The sequence below is a fragment of the Sinohyriopsis cumingii genome, chromosome 13 (assembly GCF_028554795.1).
Source record: "Sinohyriopsis cumingii isolate HCF-2022 chromosome 13, ASM2855479v2, whole genome shotgun sequence".
NCBI classification, from domain to species: Eukaryota; Metazoa; Mollusca; class Bivalvia; order Unionida; family Unionidae; genus Sinohyriopsis; species Sinohyriopsis cumingii.
In genome coordinates this window covers 71,575,710-71,598,651 of record NC_142973.1, presented here as the reverse complement: position 1 = coordinate 71,598,651, position 22,942 = coordinate 71,575,710, and the positions used below count along the sequence as shown (strand labels likewise).

The 22,942-nt window shown below is 36.8% G+C and overlaps 1 protein-coding gene across 1 annotated transcript in view; it reads left to right on the top strand.

The window, feature by feature from the left end:
- The first annotated feature begins 3,434 nt into the window (after positions 1–3,434).
- The window catches only part of LOC149785820 (H(+)/Cl(-) exchange transporter 7-like), a 155,984-nt gene continuing 136,476 nt past the window's right edge, over positions 3,435–22,942 (top strand). Inside the window, exons 1-2 of the mRNA XM_089931242.1 lie at positions 3,435–3,608; positions 18,134–18,208. Coding sequence (XP_089787368.1) covers positions 3,513–3,608; positions 18,134–18,208 — 171 coding nt within the window. The 5' untranslated portion in view covers positions 3,435–3,512. The remainder of the gene's footprint in view (positions 3,609–18,133; positions 18,209–22,942) is intronic.

The window sequence follows — 22,942 nt, the reverse complement described above, 5'->3', positions numbered from 1 at the left end:
ATTATTATTACTATTATTATTATTATTATTGTTATTATCATCAATAACTTTTTTTTGTCATATCCCATATGACAGATAAAGTCCTAATAATTAGTAAAGTAATAAGCAATTATAATGTGTATGAAATTAAATGAAAAAGTTGTTTTAATTAACAGTATGTGCTTTTCTTAAAAATTTAATTTAAATCTCTGATATAGGTATCTCTCTCTAACTCAGAAGTGCACAATACAGAGAAATATATATGAATTTATTAAAAACACATAAGCTAAAGAAATCAAAATGTAATTACTTACATTCCACAAAATAATTTAGCTTAATTACTTGGTCCTGAAGTGAGAAATTGTAATTGCAGTAAAATTTAAATAAGCAAGTACCACTTTAATAATTACATTTGAAAGTGTTTGACCTCAGGCCTGCCTTGGTTTGAGGTTGGTATGGTAGGAGTGACCTCAGGTCTACCAGGGTATGGATTTGGTATGGTAAGGGTGACCTCAGGTCTGCCTTGGTGTGGATTTGGTATAGTAGGGGTGACCTCAGGTCTGCCTTGGTGTGGGTTTGGTATGTTAGGAGTGACTTCAGGTCTGCCTTGGTGCGGTTTGGGTTTGTTAAGAGTGACCTCAGGTCTGCCTTGGTGTGGGTTTGGTATGGTAGGGGGGACTTCATGTCTGCCTTGTTGTGGGGTTGGTATGGTAAGGGTAACCTCAGGTCTGCCTTGTTGTGAGGTTGGTATGGTAGGAGTGACCTCAGGTCTACCTTGGTGTGGGGTTGGTATGGTAGGGTGATTTTATATAGGCTTTAGAATAACTCCTGGGTTGTTTGTCTCACCCATGTGAAAATTTTGTGTTTGATCAACTACCTAAATGTTGAAGGCTGTACCTTCTAGGTCATGCCCTGGATGTTGTGTGATCAGTTACCTAAGTGCCAGTGTGTGTGTGTGTGATTTAGATTTTTAACATAGCTTTAACAATTTTCCAGTCATATCGCTACGATATCTGCAGTGTGGCAGTTTAAAGTGATGTCTAGAACTGAGGATCATGCCAAAGACAAGTAGTATGATGTCCTACCCAGTCACATTATCCTGATACCAGGCTGACCAGTCCTAACACTAACCTCTTAATGCTGAGCACCTAGCGAGGCAGCTGTTAGTACCATTTTTAAAAGTCTTTGGTATGACTTGGCCGGGGTTCAAACCCACAACCTCCCGCATACAGGGCGCCTAAGTGCCAGAGACTGGGCCTTCAAGGTCATGCCCTAGGTTCTTTCCCCATGAACTTATATGTGGGTCACAACATAAACGTTACTGAGATTATCAGCCCAATAACCATATAAGCATTTAATAAGCATGACAAAAACAAATCTATACATGCAACTGACAATGATCAATACCCCCCTGGAGTATTCCCTGGGTCAGAACTTGTTGAGATCCTCATGTTATAACCGTATACGCTAACTGTGCATGTAAAAACAAGTTTGTGCATGCATGAACGTTGGTTCCCCCGGACACACCAACCATTTAAATATTAATTAACCTGTCATGAAAAGACAAATGCATACACCCAACTTACATTTGCCACTGGGGCAGTCCTTATCATTGGGTATCCCAACAGGCTCAAACTTTGGGGGAGTTCACTTTTGGTGACCAGGTGATATGTACTTTACAAATGCAAAACTAAAGTTAGAATATGATTCAAGTACAGATATAGACCTGAGTACTATTTATCACTACCTTTAATGTACAATTCGCTATCAGTCACACTATTGGAGACATGATGTGTATGTTCATAACAGGGATTGTTGTTTATATGGATTTCAGATGAATTAGTAAATAATGATAACCCACATAGAGAATGTACAAATCCTCCTTGGGGAAAGCTCTTGAGGCATCAATTACCTTGTGTGTGCCCATTGTTAAAAGTTTTTATTTTCTAGGTAAATAACAAAACATACTCAGAAAGGGGCTTTAGCTATGAACTTGCAATGTAGGTAGCTGGTATGTTACATTTGGCAGAAGTATGTTTGACAATAAAAAGTGACACACTTGAAATGAGATGGGGTTTTTTTTTAGCTTAAAAGTGAACTTTAGTGTCATACACCAAACTTACAATGATATTGTACCTTGGTACATCACACACCAAACTCACATTCAGGGTGTATCTTGGCATGTCACACACTAAACTCATATTGAGTGTGCATCTTGGTGTGACATACCAGACTTACATGAGGGCACATCTTGGTGTCACATACCAAGGCAGGGATACACTGACTACTTTCAACTGAACAATACTTAAATTAGTCATGCTAAAGTCTCTTAGAAATGGAGGTATTTTCTTGATTCCTGCATTTTGTCACAATTCAAGCTATACTTGCATTTCAAAATCAAAATCATAATGCTTGCAAATGTGTAACAATATTGTTCTTTGGATCAGCATTTGTGAAAGTCATCATATGGCACTCTCACTATAAGGCCCCTCGTTACAACATGGTTTCCTGTATAAGGCCCCTCATTACAACATGGTTTCCTGTATAAGGCCCCTCATTACAACATGGTTTCCTGTATAAGGCCCCTCATTACAACATGGTTTCCTGTATAAGGCCCTTCATGATAATGATAGTTTCTTTTATAAAGCGCTTCATTATAACATGGTTTCATTTACAAGCAGTTTTTCTTTTTCTTTAATCTTAAGCTTGCACGGATCGGTGATTTCTAAAATCTGAGCCTCTGAATGTGAAACTATGCCGTTTGCTCATAAAATTGTTTTAGCTTGACTGGTCATGTGTGTATGTGTTTGTGTGTGTGTGTGTGTGTGTGTGTGTGAGAGAGAGAGAGAGAGAGAGAGAGAGAACTAATTTATTGAACTGCATTTTGAAGCTGGAGAACACTAGTTGAATTCTGAAGAATAATACACTGTACACTGATGACAGGCTTTACAATTTAATTTTCTTGTCATTGTTATTTGACTTTTTTCAAGTTGCATTAGCTTCTTTTTGTAGACATGGTACATTGATGAAACTGGTCTTACATTCAAAAGTCAAGACTTCTAAATCTGGAATTAAATTAAAAGTCTTTGCAATAGCTGTTATTATATTAAAGACAAAGCTAAAACTTTTTTTAAAAAATCATACATGATTTCATACATGTTTTACAATTGTTGCTAGTTCAGGATCCAAGAAGTTTATTGGCATGTAAATATAGACTTTGCTGATAAGAAAGATAGATAGGTTAGACCAGTCAAGACATAATGGTGATTAGTTAAGACTATGATATGGCTGCAATCAGAGGCTGAGTGTCTTCAGCTGATAACAGTGGGCCAAAAGTCTGTTGGAGTGGACATACCTAAGTACGTAGATAAATTATAATCTAGCCACCCTCAAAGGTGAATAAAACTGCTCCACTCCTCATCTTCTGTCTAGTCCGTGTCAAACTTTGGGTTTAGGAGTGACAAACGTTTGTTTGTATTCTCAAATTATTTTGGATATAAGTTGAACGATAATTATTTTGTAATTTATTGCTGATGGATGCAGCATTGCCAACAGAGCTAGTACCTCTGCAGGAGAAATCAAATGAGCAAGAGACTCCATTCAGAAAGATTTCAGCCGTTGTTTTCCATGTAAGATTGATATTCGATTTAGAATTTATGAAATTGGGTGGATAATCTTGGCATGTTTTATTATTCAGAGTTTTATAAAATATGCCCAGTTAAAACTTAAAAAAACAACATGCTATATGTACTCACTTAATATGAGTCCAACTGCAAACTACACAGACCCAGATCTGCCTTTGCGAAATGTGCCAGTATATCTGGGTCTGTGCAGTTTGTTAGGACTAATCAGTAGAACAAACAGCATAGACCCAGATCTGTAGGTGCATTATGCTATGGCAGATCAGGATTTATGTTGTTGTGCAGTTTAATTTGACTTATGAGTACATAGAGTAATTGCTAACACTTTTCATTATAGAGAGTTCATGATACCGATGTACAGACAACGTGATGTTTTTCTAGACCTAGAGATAGCAGTAGAGCATGATGGTCTTTCTGTGTCTGCATAGTGGTTGCAAGATTTGGATGATCATTGTGTCAGCTAGTTATATTTAAGGAGACACAGCACCTTACTGTTATTTTCATATGTTCCTCTATGTTTTCATTGTCCCACTTATTTTAATTTTATACCCATTTCATCATTTTCCTTCACTTTCCTTTCATCATGCGTAGCGTTGAATTTCATTCCAGTCGAAATGCATGTTCACAAAGTGTAGTCTGCTGGAAACATGTTTCGATGCATTCCCTGCTTACTATTCACCCCATGGCAGTCAAAGTCAGTTTGAATGTGGATGATGGTGACAATTTTATTAACAAAATTCAAACAGATGAAAGGTTTGACAAGTTACTGGCCAAAAGAAGGTTCATGAAGGTACTGAAAGCAAACAGAATCCTTTCCATAATATAAGCTATTGAAAACTAACAGAATTCTTTGCATCTGTAAGTTATTGAAATGTAGCAGAATTCTTTGCATATGTAATTATTTAAAGGTAACAGAATTTTTTTGCATATGTAAGTTATTTAAAGAGTAACAGAATTCTTTGCATAATATAAGCTACTGAAAACTAACAGAATTCTTTGCATCTGTAAGTTATTGAAACTTAGCAGAATTCTTTGGATATGCAAGTTATTGAAAGGTAAAAGATTTCTTTGCATATGTAAGTTATTTAAAGAGTAATAGAATTGAATCTCATGTGCAAGTTATAAAGAGTAAAAGAATTCTTTGGATATGCAAGTTATTGAAAGGTAAAAGATTTCTTTGCATATGTAAGTTATTTAAAGAGTAATAGAATTGAATCTCATGTGCAAGTTATAAAGAGTAAAAGAATTCTTTGGATATGCAAGTTATTGAAAGGTAAAAGATTTCTTTGCATATGTAAGTTATTTAAAGAGTAATAGAATTGAATCTCATGTGCAAGTTATAAAGAGTAAAAGAATTCTTTGGATATGCAAGTTATTGAAAGGTAAAAGATTTCTTTGCATATTTAAGTTATTTAAAGAGTAATAGAATTGAATCTCATGTGCAAGTTATAAAGAGTAAAAGAATTCTTTGGATATGCAAGTTATTGAAAGGTAAAAGATTTCTTTGCATATGTAAGTTATTTAAAGAGTAATAGAATTGAATCTCATGTGCAAGTTATAAAGAGTAAAAGAATTCTTTGGATATGCAAGTTATTGAAAGGTAAAAGATTTCTTTGCATATTTAAGTTATTTAAAGAGTAATAGAATTGAATCTCATGTGCAAGTTATAAAGAGTAAAAGAATTCTTTGGATATGCAAGTTATTGAAAGGTAAAAGATTTCTTTGCATATTTAAGTTATTTAAAGAGTAATAGAATTGAATCACATGTGCAAGTTATAAAGAGTAAAAGAATTCTTTGGATATGCAAGTTATTGAAAGGTAAAAGATTTCTTTGCATATGTAAGTTATTTAAAGAGTAATAGAATTGAATCGCATGTGCAAGTTATAAAGAGTAACAGAATTCTATGCATATTTAAGTTATTGAAAGACAACAGAATTCTTTGTATACATAAGTTATTGAAAGATAACAGAATTCTTTGCATCTGTAAGTTATTGAAAGATAACAGAATTCTTTGCATCTGTAAGTTATTGAAAGGTAACAGAATTCTTTGCATATGTAAGGTTTTGAAAGCCAACAGAATTCTTTGCATATGTGATTGAGTTATAGTTGCAAAATGTTCCAGGCACAACATGAATTTCTCATTCCAATCTGGTGCATGCCAAAATTGAACATTTAATTTACAGTTACTAAAGATTTGTAAATGCTGCACAAAAGGTAATAATTAAACAAGATTTAGTCTGATGACCCTTACTAGCTTAATTACTCATTAGAATAATAAAAATTACACTTTTTACTAATCTATTTACTATTGCTACACACTTAGCAATGAAAGACTTGCAAGGTGATACTGCACTCTAATGTGGCCTAGTTTTAGTGTATTTGGGCTGCAGTACAAATAAATTTATTTCATACAAGATTCAATGATCTTGTTATTGATTTGGCAATTTTAACAAGGTAATTTATTTTATAGTCAAGTTTTATATTTTCTTTTATGATGTGTTACCATGTAAAGCATACAAGATGCCCTGAAGTGGTGTCTTATTACAGTTTTGCCCTCCTCAATGCCCCTCTTTTTTCAGTTCTTGAAAATAGATGATGGTCACTGTATAACATGTACAAGTTACCCTGAGGTGGTGTATAATCATAGAATTTTGCCCTCCTCAACATCTCTCTTTTTTTAACTTTTTGATGGAATGCTGATGATTTTTAAAAAGTAAAACCTGAACCAGCTCTGCTTTATTTAGGTGTGATAGACCTGATCCAAAAACAAAACAAACATGCTGTGCTTGGAGAAAATGTCAAGTCATATATGGAGTTTCATGGTAACAACAAGTGTGCTGGACTAAAACTAAGGAGTAAAGAGACGTGTGCAAAAAACTGCTTAAATGAGTGCTGTTGTGTACATGTGACACAGTTTCAAAGAGCATTGGTACTGGAACACGTATAGCTTAGAGTATAAGTTCACATTGTGGCAGTACAAAAATGAAGCAGAAAATTAAACAAATAGAGATGAAGACATGAAAGCAGTTTTGCACAGTTATTTTTCTTATACAGGATCATAAAATGATTGGCTTGCAAACCATAGGTGCAAGAGCCTGGTGTAGACTGTGGAGATTCTAGATGGTTTGCTTGGAGAACGGGTCAATGATGTTTTGTGCCAACAACTACTTGAAAACCTTTCTGTGTTCAGTTAAGGCATAAAGGCATATGCTGAATTTCCTTCAGTTGGTGCTGTCAGGTAGTGCATCATAAAGAATGAGAAGGCTCTATATATAAAGATAATCAAGTTTAATTTGTTTCAAAAACCATTTCAGTGTCTTTCAGGAATTGGTTTGCAAGCCTAATGTTACGTTTTTGCCTTCGATTTAGCATTTCTTTGATCATGTGCATATTCATTTTTGTAAAAGAATAGTTCTTTGTTTAGCTTTGGTTAAAGTGTGGATAAACCCTCCCTCAGTGTGAATAAACCCTCCCTCAGTGTGTATAAACCCACCCTCAGTGTGGATAAACCCTCCCTCAGTGTGGATAAACCCTCCCTCGGTGTAGATAAACCCTCCCTCAGTGTGGATGAACCCTCCCTCGGTGTAGATAAACCCTCCCTCAGGTTGAATAAACCCTCCCTCAGTGTGGATAAACCCTCCCTCGGTGTAGATAAACCCTCCCTCAGGTTGAATAAACCCTCACTCGGTGTGGATAAACCCTCCCTAACTCAGCTCTGCATATCATTCTTCATTAGGTCTCACTGGACAGTTTATCTGGTGAATTTTCATACGACAATGACCTATATTGCAGAAAAATGAGAATAATTTTACACTGAAAATACAAATAAAAACAAACTAATGATTTTTGTAGAAATCATACATGTGAGATTTTGACTGTGGCAATCAGGTTAATTCCTAATATAACTGGTGGCTTTTATACTGAACCAGCACTGCCACCAACCCCTCTTTTTTACATTTGTTTTTGACAGGAAAGAGCTATTTTGAATATTTTCCTGTGACAAGGCAGCTAAAAGAATCAGTATGTACCTTATGCATGAATAAAGTTCACTAGTACTATAACAAATTTGCATACTTTTCATCACCCCTCAACCATCTAGATTTTTAGATATTTACCCCATAAGCAGACGCATGTAAATACGTAAGCCAAGTCAGATGCTCATTTGCAGCCCAAGTTGCGCATTTGATCTCCAATGCTCATCTAACTGTGACAGGCAGTCACCAACAAGCCAATCCATTTCCAAGCCTAACTCAAAGTAAATCTCAACCACATTACAGATTTAGCTTCTGTGTGAATTTATAAATGTGAGGCTTCTGATAATTAGGTTCAATGCCTTCTACCTTAAAATTTAGGGAGGTGTCAAAATATGAAACTATCCAGTGAGACCTTATATTCATTATAATATCTATACAACAGACACTGTGAACCTCTGCCTGTAATCCCAGTGTAATATCTACCCAACAGACACTGTGAACCTCTGCCTGTAATCCCAGTGTAATATCTACCCAACAGACACTGTGAACCTCTGCCTGTAATCCCAGTGTAATATCTACCCAACACACACAGTGAACTTCTGCCTGTAATCCCATTGTACTGGGAATATATGCACAGTTTAAAACATTTAAACTAAATTTTTTACTTAGAAATGTTGTAGTATTCTGGTAACATTGGCAGCTGTTTTTTGGAGAAATGCTACAGTATAGTACCATTAATACCAGGCAGCATCACCAAAACCTTTTCTCAGAGCATATTCAGCCTCCAAAACAGTCACTCCAGCTGCTTTTTTACCCATTCTTTTGTGTTGCTGTGATTAGGTTTAGGTGTTGGAACAATGGGAGTTGGCACTGATATATCTGGACCACTAGTGACTGTGAGCACATTTGTGTTTGTGATGAATCCCATCACTGTGAGAATACAGGATATAAGCAGTATTAGATTGTTTGTGAAGTTGCAAATTGTTGATCTTTCTTTGATCCTCGCATACTGATGTAAGCACAATAATCATATTGATTACGTCATATGCATGCAAGTACTACCTGGTGACTGGTGAATAAACAGACAATGGTCCATAGATTGGTGTTGAGCCCAAGCTTTCTGACATTTACGTGCCCTTGCCTGTGCAGCAGATATACAAGATATTTGTTGCTAGGGGGCCTGCTACATCAGCTATGTGGCCTGTAAATATTTGTTGCTAGGGGCTTGCCACATCTGCTTTGCGGCCTGTAAATATTTGTTGCTGGGGGCTTGCCACATCAACTGTGTGGCTTATAGATATTTTGAACATTTTTGAGCTAACTGCAACTCAATGTACATTTGAGCTGTTTCTTGTGCAGCTGTATATTGCTGTTCTGGCACACAGCAGACCTAATGGATGGCACCTCTGTGTAAATGTTGCAGATGGCTTGCAAGATGTCAAAAACCTTCCATGGCCATTTTTCACTGAACCTGGTAATGGCTTTGTTCTTTGTTCTTTTTTCTTTCTTTTTTTTCACAAGTGACACAATGATTTATTTGCAAAAATATATTCTACCTAACCCAAACATAATAAGGATTCTTCAGCTTTTTTAATAAGTATAGCAAATGAGTGTTTGTACTGAAACTTTGCCTTTACATGTTCCTCTACATCACCACCTGACCAGCTTATGGGGCATTACTATAAGATTATTTTCCATTCTGAACTTTACTCATGTTCCTTTACTTAGACACAACACATATACACACACACACCTTCACACACATACACTTGCACTCTCAAATATTGTACAAAAGAACCACTCAATTACAAACCCCAAGGTGTTTTATATTGCCTTTTTATGCAAAAGTAAGGATAAACTAAGAAGTGTAACCCAAAGTTGACAAAAGGGCCCACCTTTAAACTCATTAGTTATTCACTTTAGCAACATATTTTCCCAACCTTTGTGTGATAAAATGCAATTTTTATAGTAAGTGAGATTTGGGATTATGTATGCTTAACAAAGCTTTATTATTGGTGCCTTGAGTTTGCCAGCTGTACTACATGCAGAATGCTGCCTGGTTTGGGAGTGATTCTTAATCAGGTTGATGTCCACCCACCACTAAGGAACACCTCCATTGGTAACCATTAGCAGGTTTGTATTTTGGCATACTAGCACTTTCTGATCATCCAGATGGTGTGAGTAGGCAAGGGGTCAAGGGGTCAACATGCATTGCATATGACCATTATAATTGTGGGGTGGATGTCCATCCAGTTGTTTTTTCCGTTAGTCAAAAACCAATGCTCAATCCTGGCCTGGAGAGGTTGTGGAAGTGGTCAATTCATGTGAATGTAGCATAGTTCTTAGGCTCAGTGAAGTGGAAGTCAGTGCTATTTGTTTCTGCCAGGGCTGCAAAGAGGCAGAAAGTAAACTCTCTTTTGCTCTCTGCCCATAGGTTGTGGATGGAGTCTTGCTGTACTCCTTGAGCAAGAATTTGGGTCATCACCTCAAGGGTGTCATGTTTGCTTTTCAGAGGTTCAGCACAGACATTATAGCTTTTGGAGCACAATTGCCTTAAGAATGCTCTTGTAGCTGGCTCAGCTCCTGGCATTGTGTTGGCTGGCTTTGTGTCAACAGGAACCACCAAATGGTATGACCCCCAAAGGGCATGAACTCTTTAAGTTTTACAGCGAGTCATCATAGTTGTTGTCTATGTGAAAGCCACTGTCCTCTACAACTTGCTCTTGTGCAGAAATGCCTGCTTTTCAGATGTATCATAGTTTCTGCTGGCATAACAATTTTCTATGACCAGCCAGCCATGTCACAGCCGATTTTGTGCCCTTGTGCCCTTGGATGCACTTTTAATGTATGATCCAGCAATAGAGGAGCATGGGGTCACTGTGAGTAACTAGGATGACCCCAAGGATATGGTACCAGGTAATTACAGTGCAGTGCTATTGGGCCATGGCCAGCACTGTGAATGTAAAGGTAGACTTTATCATTGAGAATGTCATCATAGTCTCTGACACTGTATGGCATAAAGATACTTCATCTTCTGCACCATGGGGATGCTAACCCAGTAGCAAATGCAGTGTAACCATGTCAAATCCTTGTTTGGGAAGAACAGAGAGCATTACAGGAGGTGAATGCAAGTAGTTTTTTGCCTGCCATCTGGGACCAGTAACAGGCAAGGCTGGTTTTAGCTGTCCAGAGAATGGGTCTGATAACTCATAGTGGACAGACCCTTGGCGTTGGTGTGGCAGCATGCAGAAGTACATTGGAAAGCTCAGATATGGCCTATATTTGATCCATTTCATCTCCCTCATCTAGTAACTCTACCAGGTAGTCTTCTATTTTCTTTTTGTCTTCTACGTTGTGCAGCCTCCTTGTCATTCCATTTATCATCCATGGTAATCTGTTGCTGGTTTTCAAAGGCAGATTTGTGCTGGTGTAAAGCCCAACCCAGGTACTCTAACATGCATTCTGGCCAAGACGAATTGGTATCATTACTGAGGCATCCCACCTTGTGCTGTCTGCATGAGCTTGAGCCTTGAAAGCAGCCAGCCTCTTGCAGCCATTGGAAGGGTCATTTAGATACAGTTGGTGCACACAGCAACACAGTGCCATACAGTGTGCTGACAAGCTTGCAACACTGGATGTGCATGCCATTAAGAATGAGGTGTGAGACTGGCTTATAGTCCTTTGAGAGTTCTTGCTGTACCTGGTCAATACTAGGTGGAGATATGGGTCAAGGTCAGTGCACAGGTAGTCATTTTTCTAGGCCAGAGATTTTTTTGTCTTTAAAAAGCTGACCTCTGACTGTCAATAGCAACTTCCAGAAAGGCCATAAATAAGATTTGCCACATACTTTTGTCACAGTTAATGACCTCACTGCCATACAGATCACTTTTTCTAAATGGATTTTATTTTACTTATATCTTAAACCTTATGAGTCACTTTTTCTAAATAGGTTGTGTTTGTATTTTAAACTCTGTTGTAAGTTAATGCATTTTGCTTTGCTTGTAGTTCATAAATAACTTTATTAAATGGCTCCTTAAAATATTCTCAACTTCTTTATGTCTCTTGCTAAACGGTGACCACCACAATACGAGTACATCCTGTAATCTGACCATGTTCCAGTACCACACTTACATCAAGGCTAGACCCTTGAACACCCTCTTCTAAACTGTGCTGCATGTACACAACAGCTCTCATTCAAGCATTTTTTCCCCCACACCTCTTTACTCCTTTCATTTAGCCAAACAAACTTGTTTCTGCTGTGAAACACCATGTTTGAACATACAATCTACAAGTATAATCAATTATGCATATTTATTCAAATGGAAATTGTACCAGAAATTCCAACTGTCCTCCTTGAATCACTCCCAAAAATAAATGAATCAGGAGCAACACTAGCATGATGCATTCACAAAAATCAAAGAAACCAGTGTGAAACATTCAGGGAATGGGAGACAAAAACCCACTTGTCGTAAATGTTTACCTTGCTACTTGTGATCCCCAGTTGGATCTCAGAGTGTGGGATAATGAACAGTGCTTGGCAAACTAGGAGAATTAATTTTTTTTTGCTTTTAAATTATATATATATATATTTTGAAAATAATATTGCTACTTCTCCTTAATGGATGGATGGTTATATTGAGGTGGACTTTCTCCAAAAGATATTGTATGACTCTATATGATCTCTGATTGGACCTAAAGAAACATGATGCTGATCCTGCAGCCAGTACAGCCACTATTGCAGCCATCTTGAAAATCTTGTATCGTTGAAGAATAATGGAGATGAATTTACTGCTTAGCAGATAAAAAAAGCAGAAATAACTTTAATCTTGAATTCCTTGCATTATTTATGGATAATGTCTGCAGTCACCTCAAGAAACTGAGTTGTTGAAAAAGTGGGGACTGGCCTTGTTGTATTAGAGTAAAATCATCAAAAAGTCAGGTGTAGTCATTATTAGACAGTGTCTGAACTTGCCTTGTGGGTTGTACTAACTCTGCCCCTGCACACATAACAGTCATGGAGTAATACAGAATTTTAGTCATCAAAGTCTGATATTCCAAAATCTGTTTTGGTTTACAATTTGACAATAGATGTGAAGAAAGGATATTGTTGACTGGCCTTTTAATAAAGTTTAGATGATGTCATTGCTTGAACTGATAAATGGTTGAATGCTTATTGAAGTATAGTTGCAAAATGATGTCTTAATATAATAGAAGAAAACTTGATTCAATTCAAAAATGGTTTGATATTTAAAGTTAAACAGGACATAGATTGCAATTTAAAAAAATGTTATTTATGTTTTGATATTTGTGAAAAGTGAAGTCTTTTACACAGGTCAAACAAAGGATGAACTATGAAAGAGAAGGAATATACAAAGAAAGCAAACAAGAACAGATGAGTTCATAAAATTATTAAATGTTAATAAACACCTACATATCTGTTCATGTGGAAACTTCAATATGTTCTTCCCTTTTATAATGGAAAGTATTTACTGATAATGAATATTTAACAGAATACATTATTATTTCATAACCAAACCTTAATAGTTCTAATTATTTGAGATTCCCAAAATATTAAAATGGAAAGCACTGTACAATGTATCAGTATCCTGATACATTTTCATATTGGTTGCATTCATTTGTATCCTGATACATTTTCATATTGGGTGTATTCATTTGTATCCTGATACATTTTCATACTGGTTGTATTCATTTGTATCAACCACTTTATACTCTGTATCAATGCATTAATGCACTTTCAAAACATACTACACAGGGCCTGAATTTAATGACTCTATGAGTTTGTTTTTGTTTATTTGGGGGATGGGGGAGTGTTTTACTTAGCTAAGGGCTCTGAAGGGTGTTTAAATTTATTTTCAGTCTTACTAATATGTTTTTGTGTACTGGTGTTGCATATAGATGTTAAGAAGTTGTTTATATCTCACCCTGCAAACAATAATTGACATACTGCTGACATCTAATTGCTTATTTACAAATGTACTTTGAAAGTATAATGTATCTACTAGAAAAAGCACCCATCATTTGACTCAGAAGTGCTTGAAGGAATAAGGGATGAACATATCACTATATCCTGTTGAATTTACAAATTTATTTCTATATATGAACCATTACATGAACATATATGACATTTATTCAAAACATCTTGACATGCATCTAGATGATCTGAGTTATGTAATGTATCACCAGTGTAAGGTCTAGGGTCAATGAACATAATTTTCTTTCATGTAATGTATTACCAGTGTAAGGTCTAGGGTCAATGAACATAATTTTCTTTCATGTAAATGTCTACTTTCATCCTGTTTCCACTCCAGCTGTTGTCCTTCTTCATGCTACTCTGGGTTTTTAAAAAAAATTTGATTGATATGTTCAAACTAATGTAAAGTACATGTCGCTTAGTTGTTCCTTTATTAAGTGTTAGGACTGTACATTTACCTACATATTTTTAAGATACATGCAAGTAGATTGTTAGAAAGTAACTGAGGGTCTCAAGAAAGACAAGATACAATTGCATTCTAATTCAGCTACCCTTGATAGATAAGAATTATTATTATTATTATTATTATTATTATTATTACTATTAGAAGTAGTATTATCATCATTATCACCATCATCATCATTATTATTATTATTATTACTACTATTATCTTGTTCTAATCTGCTCTCTACCTCTCTGTGCAAGTGCTGAGGCAAGTTGCTGCTGTAGTTGACCATGTGATAAAGTATGCATACTGAAGTTTGTACATTTTTCATGAACTGCTCGATATGCATTCAGTTGTGGAAAAGAGTTATTGCCTTATAGATGTAATGAGTTGTAGACATTATGATAGAGCTGTTATGGCTGTATTTAGTGATACATGTAACAGCTGAATTTACCAACTGTGCCTAACCTGTTCAGTGGCACATCACATAATTTCATGAGCTGATATTGGTTTTTATTTGTATTTTTTTCTTATCTCAGTATATAATTATCTAATTTATATGGACTTCACTGGGCTTCATGGACATGTTTTGTCACATCAAGTTGATATGGACTTCTGATCTTCATGGACTGATTTGTTTTGTCCCATCAAGTTGATACTTCTGATCTTCATGGACCGATTTGTTTTGTCACATCAAGTTGATATGGACTTCTGATCTTCATGGACCAATTTGTTTTGTCCCATCAAGTTGATATGGACTTCTGATCTTCATGGACTTGTTTTGTCACATCAAGTTGATATGGACTTCACTGGGTTTCATGGACTTGTTTTGTCCCATCAAGTTGATATGGACTTCTGATCTTCATGGACTTGTTTTGTCACATCAAGTTGATATGGACTTCACTGGGTTTCATGGACTTGTTTTGTCCCATTAAGTTGATATGGACTTCTGATCTTCATGGGCCGATTTGTTTTGTCACACAATTGAGCTAATACAGCTCTTAATGTATGTCTTACAGGATTATACAAGTGGTAAAGTCCCCCATAATGGTCTGTGTAAATGCTGGTGGTGAACTCAAACCCTTCATAGTTACATTTGTTTTAGGTTACTGCATATATTTATTGATTTTAAATATCAAATTACCCAATAGGATTGTTCTTTTCAAATATAATGATTTCTTATTTTGATCAAAGATAATATAACATTGTCATTCTCTGAAATACTCATTCCTCTGTTTAGACTAATCTTTCTTTTATATATAGTTTCTCACTTAATGATTTTGGTTGACATAGCAAACTCATTTGGGACTGAGACAATTGGTCTCAAATTAGGATACCACCTCACAAAAACATCTGCCTTTTTGGCTGCAGAAATAATAATTTATTTGCTCAACTACAATAAATTCTTGTCCATATTTCTGCTCAGAATCAGCTCTAAGCTTTAAGCTTTTAGAAGTGGTCAAAAGTTCTTATTCCAAAATACATTGATCTTATCTATTTGAGGCTGCACTCCTTGTATGACAAGATAAGCCCATTCCAGGTATTCTAACATGCATTCTGGCAAACATGAATTGGAGTTATCAATGGAGGTAAAAATGTTTATCTTAATCTGACTCTAGGACATTGGTATTCCCCCATAGAAAACCTGGTGTACATAAGATGCATGGTTTTGCATGATGGAAATAATATACTAGTAAAATATGATACTGTGAAATCTGTCCATTATAAATGCTCAAGGGCTACCAGTTATTTTGCTCAATGGACATGTGTCACTAGCTTGCAGTTATCTAAAGTATAAAGGGGTCATACAATATTGTCCTTTATGAACAAGCACCCTTATTATACAGGCATTCACTATATGAGGTATCACTAAATGAGCAGTGAAAATGATGGGTTTCAATGCATTCATTTTGTATGATGGTTACATTGTGAGAAGTATCATGGGGTAGGTGGGACCAATGTTAAAGGCTGAATGACCCTGAAATACCATTACTAATCTAAATATCTGGAGTCTTTAATTCTGCCAACACATTTCAAAATTGGCAATAGTTTTTAGTGGTATACAAAATTTCTGTTCAATAGATTTTTATGCTGACAGAAGAAAAGTTTTGAAAATTGGAACAGAAACTTAGGATTTTTTTTTCCCATACAGATTAGCTTAATGAATGCCTTTGTTCATCTGCCCTTAGATTAGCTTAATTAATGCCTTTGTTCATCTGCCCTTAGATTAGCTTAATGAATGCCTTTGTTCATCTGTCCTTAGATTAGCTTAAAGAATGCCTCTGTTCATCTGCACTTAGTTTAGCTTAAAGAATGCCTCTGTTCATCTGCCCCTAGATTAGCTTAATGAATGCCTTTGTTCATTTTCCTTTAGATTAGCTTAAAGAATGCCTCTGTTCATCTGCCCCTAGATTAGCTTAATGAATGCCTTTGTTCATCTGCCCTTAGATTAGCTTAATGAATGCCTCTGTTCATCTGCCCTTTACAGCTTTTCATTCTTTCTACTTACTGAGGGGGCAGGAGATGGCATTTAACCTGTTCTAAAGATTTTTATTTCTCCAAGGTCTCACTATATTCTTACCACTTGGCCAGAATACCTAAACAATTTCTAGTCAAAAACTGTGGAGAGGGCCCAAATAATTTGTAACTGCTACACTCCTTTCATTGGTAAAGGCCATCCAATTTTCAGGACTGAGGTCCATCAGTTCAGTTTACCTTTGCTATTGTTTTAATCAACAGGCTCATGCTTGAAAAGGGGAATGCCACTCTTACTGCAGAGATAACTCAATTGAATATTTGAGAGATATTATATTTCTGAACGAGATATTCAGGAAAAATATACAGACAGCAAGAAATATATTTTTTTAATGCCTGGACATTTTAATTAATGATGGTATTTTTAATTTTGAAGGTGCTAGGGTTCCAAATTCAACATTCAAAACAACTTGTTGCAACAAGGACATTAGCTGTGGTAAACAGTTGCCCATATGACAGCTTTGTTTTGTTTTGGGCTTGCTTGTTATGGCACAACAACACTAAAAAGGTTATATTAATCCAAGGCAAATAGAGCAAAGTGCCTTGCCCAAGGGTGCACAACAATAACTGATTTTTTTATGGTGGAATTGAACTTCCTCCCTTATTGGCATGAATCCAACACTTTGACTATGGTGTATGTTGCTTGAAGGTTCTTGTCAGGACATGCTGTTTATGAGCATCCAGGCCAACCCTTAATATCTTGACAAGTGGTAAAAGGATATTGTTTGTAAAAGAGCCAGTGGACCAGACAAAATATTGGACAATTTAATTATGAGTAGTTTTGTTTTTACACAGTCTGACCCCCAATTTTGACACCAAGGAGATTTTTTACTCTCAGTCTTGCACCCCTAGGGGATACACGGTATCACTACTCCTACCAAACTACTTGAAGGTTTGGCACAAAATTTTACATATTCATTCTTCCATTGTCTAATTGGTCCTGATTGGTACCTCGGATATCCAGTATGGCCACCACAGCAGCCATCTTGAAAATCTTATTGCTACTCGTGAATGGATGGCCATATTGAGAAGATATCTTATGATGTCTAATTGGTCCTAAATGAAAATGGAACTGATCTGACATCCAATATGTCTGCCACTGCAAAGTACTGAAGAACCCTGTTGACTTTAGGGTCAAGGTCTCACATTAGGGCCATTGCCACAAAGAATAATGGGTTTTTCACAAATATATCCATATGTATTGCAGAATCATTTCACTTTACTTGTAGTTTTATTGAATAAAGTCAGTCATTTTCATCATGTTTTCAACACATGCAGATATATATGATAAATCCAGTGTGTAAAACTTGTAAGATAATTTCTACCTTCTTTTGCAAGGTGAAGCTTCTGTCCAAATCATTTCATAAATGTAATATGAAGTGAGCACAAATGCACAGTATAGCCAATCATGTGCTGAAGATTGGCATCAAACCCACAAAAACAAAAACAAACAACAATACCGTTTTCATTTTATACTAAAGTTATTAAGAGGGAAGATGCATGGGTGCAACTTCATTTACAAACTATTTCTCAATTAATTTTAGTTGAACATTTATTTCTTTGTAGGATATACAGAAAAAGTTAAGGCAATATGGTGTGGAATCTCCAAAATTTCGGAAAAGACTTGTCTCCAAATGGGAGGTAAGTTTATTAAGTAAGAATTTTTGTTTGAAAAACCCTTCAACATGAATATATTTAAACTGGGGTATTCTTTTGTTGCTTTTGATTTTTCAGTTGACATTTAATTTGTAATTATTATAATCCACATGCCTTGAGTAAATCGTTGTTTTTTATATTATCTCATGCTGATTTTGGTGGAAAGTTTTGATCATGAAACTCTCATGATCATCCTTCTATTCATCCAATGGGTTGTCTCCCTCTATCATAACACTCTCATGTTCATCATTCTATTCATCCAGTCTGATGTCTCTCTCTCTATCATGAAACTCTCATGCTCACCATTCTGTCCATCCAGTGTGTTGTCTCCCTCTATCATGAAACTATCATGCTCACCATTATATCCGTCCAGTGTGTTGTCTTCCTCTATCATAACAGTCCCATGTTCATCCTTCTATCATTCCAGTGTGTTGTCTCCCTCTATCATGAAACTATCATGCTCACCATTCTATCCATCCAGTATATTGTCTCCCTCTATCATGAAACTCTCATGCTCACCATTCTATCTAGCCAGTGTGTTGTCTCTCTCTCTATCACGAATCTCTCATGCTCACCATTTTGTCCATCCAGTGTGCTATCTCCCTCTATCATGAAACTATCATGCTCACCATTATATCCGTCCAGTGTGTTGTCTTCCTCTATCATAACAGTCCCATGTTCATCCTTCTATCATTCCAGTGTGTTGTCTCCCTCTATCATGAAACTCTCATGCTCACCATTCTATCCGTCCAGTGTGTTGTCTTCCTCTATCATGAAACTCTCATGCTCACCATTCTATCTAGCCAGTGTGTTGTCTTCCTCTATCATAGCAGTCCCATGCTCATCCTTCTATCCCTCCAGTGTGTTGTCTCCCTCTATCATGAAACTATCATGCTCACCATTCTATCCATCCAGTGTGTTATCTCTATTATGAATCACTCATGCTCACCATTCTATCCATCCCATGCGCTGTCTCTCTCTATCATGAAACTCTCATGCTCACCATTCTATCCATCCAGTGTGTTGTCTCCCTCAGTCATGAAACTCTCATTCTCACCATTCTATCCATCCAGTGTGTTGTCTCCTTCTATCATGAAACTCTCATGCTCATTGTTCTATCCCTCCAGTGTGTTGTCTCCTTCTATCATGAAACTCTCATGCTCATTGTTCTATCCCTCCAGTGTGTTGTCTCCTTCTATCATGAAACTCTCATGCTCATTGTTCTATCCATTCAGTGTGTTGTCTCCTTCTATCATGAAACTCTCATGCTCACCATTCTATCTATCCACTGAGTTGTCTCCCTCTATCATGAAACTCTCATGCTCACCATTCTATCCATCCAGTGTGTTGTCTCCCTCTAGCATGAATCTCTCATGCTCACCATTTTTTCCACCCACTAAAACACTTGTGTGTTCATTAATACTTTCAAGACTGGACTATTGTAACTCAATTCTGTCTGGTTCATTTCAAAATCTACTCCAGAAACTTCAAAAAGTTCAAAACACAACTGCTCGGATCATACTTAGAGTACCACGATCAGAGCACATTTCCCCACTGATCTGTACCCTACACACCCTACACTGGTTATCCATTCGATCCAGAATCGAACACAAAATTTGTTCTCTGTGCTACATTTCACTGATGGACTCTAGTCCAACATACCTATCCGACCTCACCCATGTGTACACACCAGCAAGATACGTACGCTCCTCTTCTGACAATTGTATACTCATTATTCCCACTATGAAAACAAAGTCTTATGGACAGCGTTCTTTTGCATACCAGGGCCCAGCAACGTGGAATGAATTGCCCACTGAACCTAGACACAAAGACACAGTGATCCTATTCAAGAGTACTCTCAAAACTCACTTATTTTGACTGAAAGAACAAACTTAAAGACCTAATAATGTTTCCTACCTTAAATATTCTCAACATGTTTTTTATGTTTTCTAATTTCATGGTGTTTGTTTTTGTAATCATATCATTATATGTTTTTTTATCTTATAGGTGTTGTCTAATGTTGTAAAGTGCTTAGAGCTTCTAAAGATTAGGTGCTATACAAAGTCCTCATTATTATTATTATTATTATTATTATTATTTTTATTATTATTATTATTATTATTATTATTATTATTATTATCTCCCTCTATCATGAAACTCTCATGTTCCCCCATTCTATCCATCCAGTGTGTTGTCTCCCTGTATCATGAATCTTTCATGCTCACATTCTATCCATCCAATGTGTTGTCTCTCTCTATCATAAAACTCTCATGCTCACCATTCTATCCATCCAGGGTGTTGTCTCCCTGTATCATGAATCTCTCATGCTCACCATTCTATCCATCCAGTGTGTTGTTTCCCTCTATCATGAAACTCTCATGCTCATCATTCGATCCATCCAGTGTGTTGTTTCCCTCTATCAAAAAACTCTCATGCCAACCATTCTATCCATCCAGTCTGTTGTTTTTCTCTATCATGAAACTTGCATGCTCACCATTCTATCCATCCAGGGTGTTGTCTCCCTGTATCATGAAACTCTCATGCTCATCATTCTATCCATCCAGTCTGTTATTTTCCTCTATCATGAATCTATCATGCTCATTGTTCTATCCATCCAGTGTGTTATCTCCCTCTATCATGAATCTCTCATGCTCACCATTCTATCTGACCAGTCTGTTGTTTTCTTCTATCATGAATCTCTCATGCTCATTGTTCCATCCATCCAGTGTATTGTTTCCATCTATCATGAAACTCTCACGCTCATTGTTCTATTCATCCAGTGTGTTATCTCCCTCTATTATGAAACTCTCATGCTCACCATTCTATCCATCCAGGGTGTTGTCTCCCTGTATCATAAATCTTTTATGCTCACCATTCTATCCATCCAGTGTGTTGTCTCCCTCTATCATGAAACTCCCATGCTCACAATTATATCCATCCGTTGTGTTGTCTCTCTCTCTATCACGAATCTCTCATGCTCACCATTTTGTCCATCCAGTGTGCTATCTCCCTCTATCATGAAACTCTCATGCTCACCATTCTATCCATCCAGGGTGTTGTCTCCCTGTATCATGAATCTCTTATGCTCACCATTCTATCCATCCAGTGTGTTGTCTCCCTCTGTCATGAAACTCCCATGCTCACAATTACATCCATCCGTTGTGTTGTCTCTCTCTCTCTCTATCACAAATCTCTCATGCTCACCATTTTGTCCATCCAGTGTGTTGTCTCCTAATATTTTTACACTGTCCATTACAGTAAATGAGTTCAGTTAACTTACCATAGAGTCTGGATGGATTAGAACATGATTAAAATTACTCAGCATTAACTAGAGTGCCATCATCAAGTAGATATGGTCTGGAAACATGCAGAGTTCCTCAGGTTTCTAATATGGCAGATGGGAGAGAAGTGTATCTTTTAACTCTTTGAATACTAATATGAAAACCAAATTATAAAACAATGAGAAAAGTTGGAAATAAGTTTGTACTGAACTTTACAAGATGAGATGAAAATATATTTATCATTAAATAAATTCTAAATTTTTTGTCTGATGCCAGCATATTTACAAAGTGACATTTTCTGAGGATCACCTTTTTCCAATAATGTAAATTGTATTTGTTCAAGCAAACCATTTGCTTTATATATTAAAAATTACTTCAGGATGTTTTGTCTCTTTTCTCACTGAGCATTGGTCACTGGGTAGTATATGTCAGATGATATTCAGTGAATATCTGGCACTGGGCACTAGGTCACCTGGTGCAAGGCACTGGAATATGTGTCTAGTGCCAATTATAAAAGGTTTGCCACTGGGCACATGGTCACCAGGTGCTTGGCTTTGGACTCACCATGCAATGTTTCAAGTAACATTTACAGAGTTTCTGTTACTGGGCACTAGGCAGCAACTACTGGGCATTGTGTGCCAATCATGAAGCACAAGGCACTGGGCTGTAATCACAGCACTGGATGCCAATCACCAGGTATGGTAGCTAGGATCCTCTCCAGTTCAGAGAAGCTTTCTTGTAATCACGAATTGTCATGGCCAAGAAGGGGACAGACATCAGAGGGGTGTTCTGTCCCCATTTGTACACTTTGACCCCTAATCTCAGTCAATATTTACAGGGCCCATTTGCCTACTTGCCTTCTTAAGCCCTGGACTTTGGATTTTGGTGCCTCCCAGGTGGGATTTCAGCATGGATCTAGACCCATCTCCCCATCAAGGCTCTCAGTACATTGAACTTAAGGTGATGGTAATTTTAGATGCTGACCTTTCTCTCTTCAGCTTCCTTCAGTCTGTCAAAGGAGGAATCTTTACAGAAGGTGTTAGGAGTTATTGATAAGACACTGAGACATGAACTCCCAATACATTTTACAGCATTCTCTGCATAGCTACTTTGCCTCAGGAGGAATGTAAATTTGGAGACATCCAAGGCTTTGCTGGCTTTTGCAGCTCTTTATGGACTGCCCCTTTTGATTGCAGTTGCAGAGACACTATTCAGAGGGTTAATCCTGCAGTGACTTCTTAGGATTTAAGGGATCTGCAACACCATTTGATGGCTATGACACTAGGCCCAACTAAGCCACTGAAGAAACATCCTCATTTTGTATGGTCCATGGCACCTCCTCCTCCTCCTCGTATGCAATTTAACAGAGAAACAATGACAATTGGAATAATTCTCAGTTTAAAACCCCTTTTTGCCTGTCATTCACATGTTGTCATGG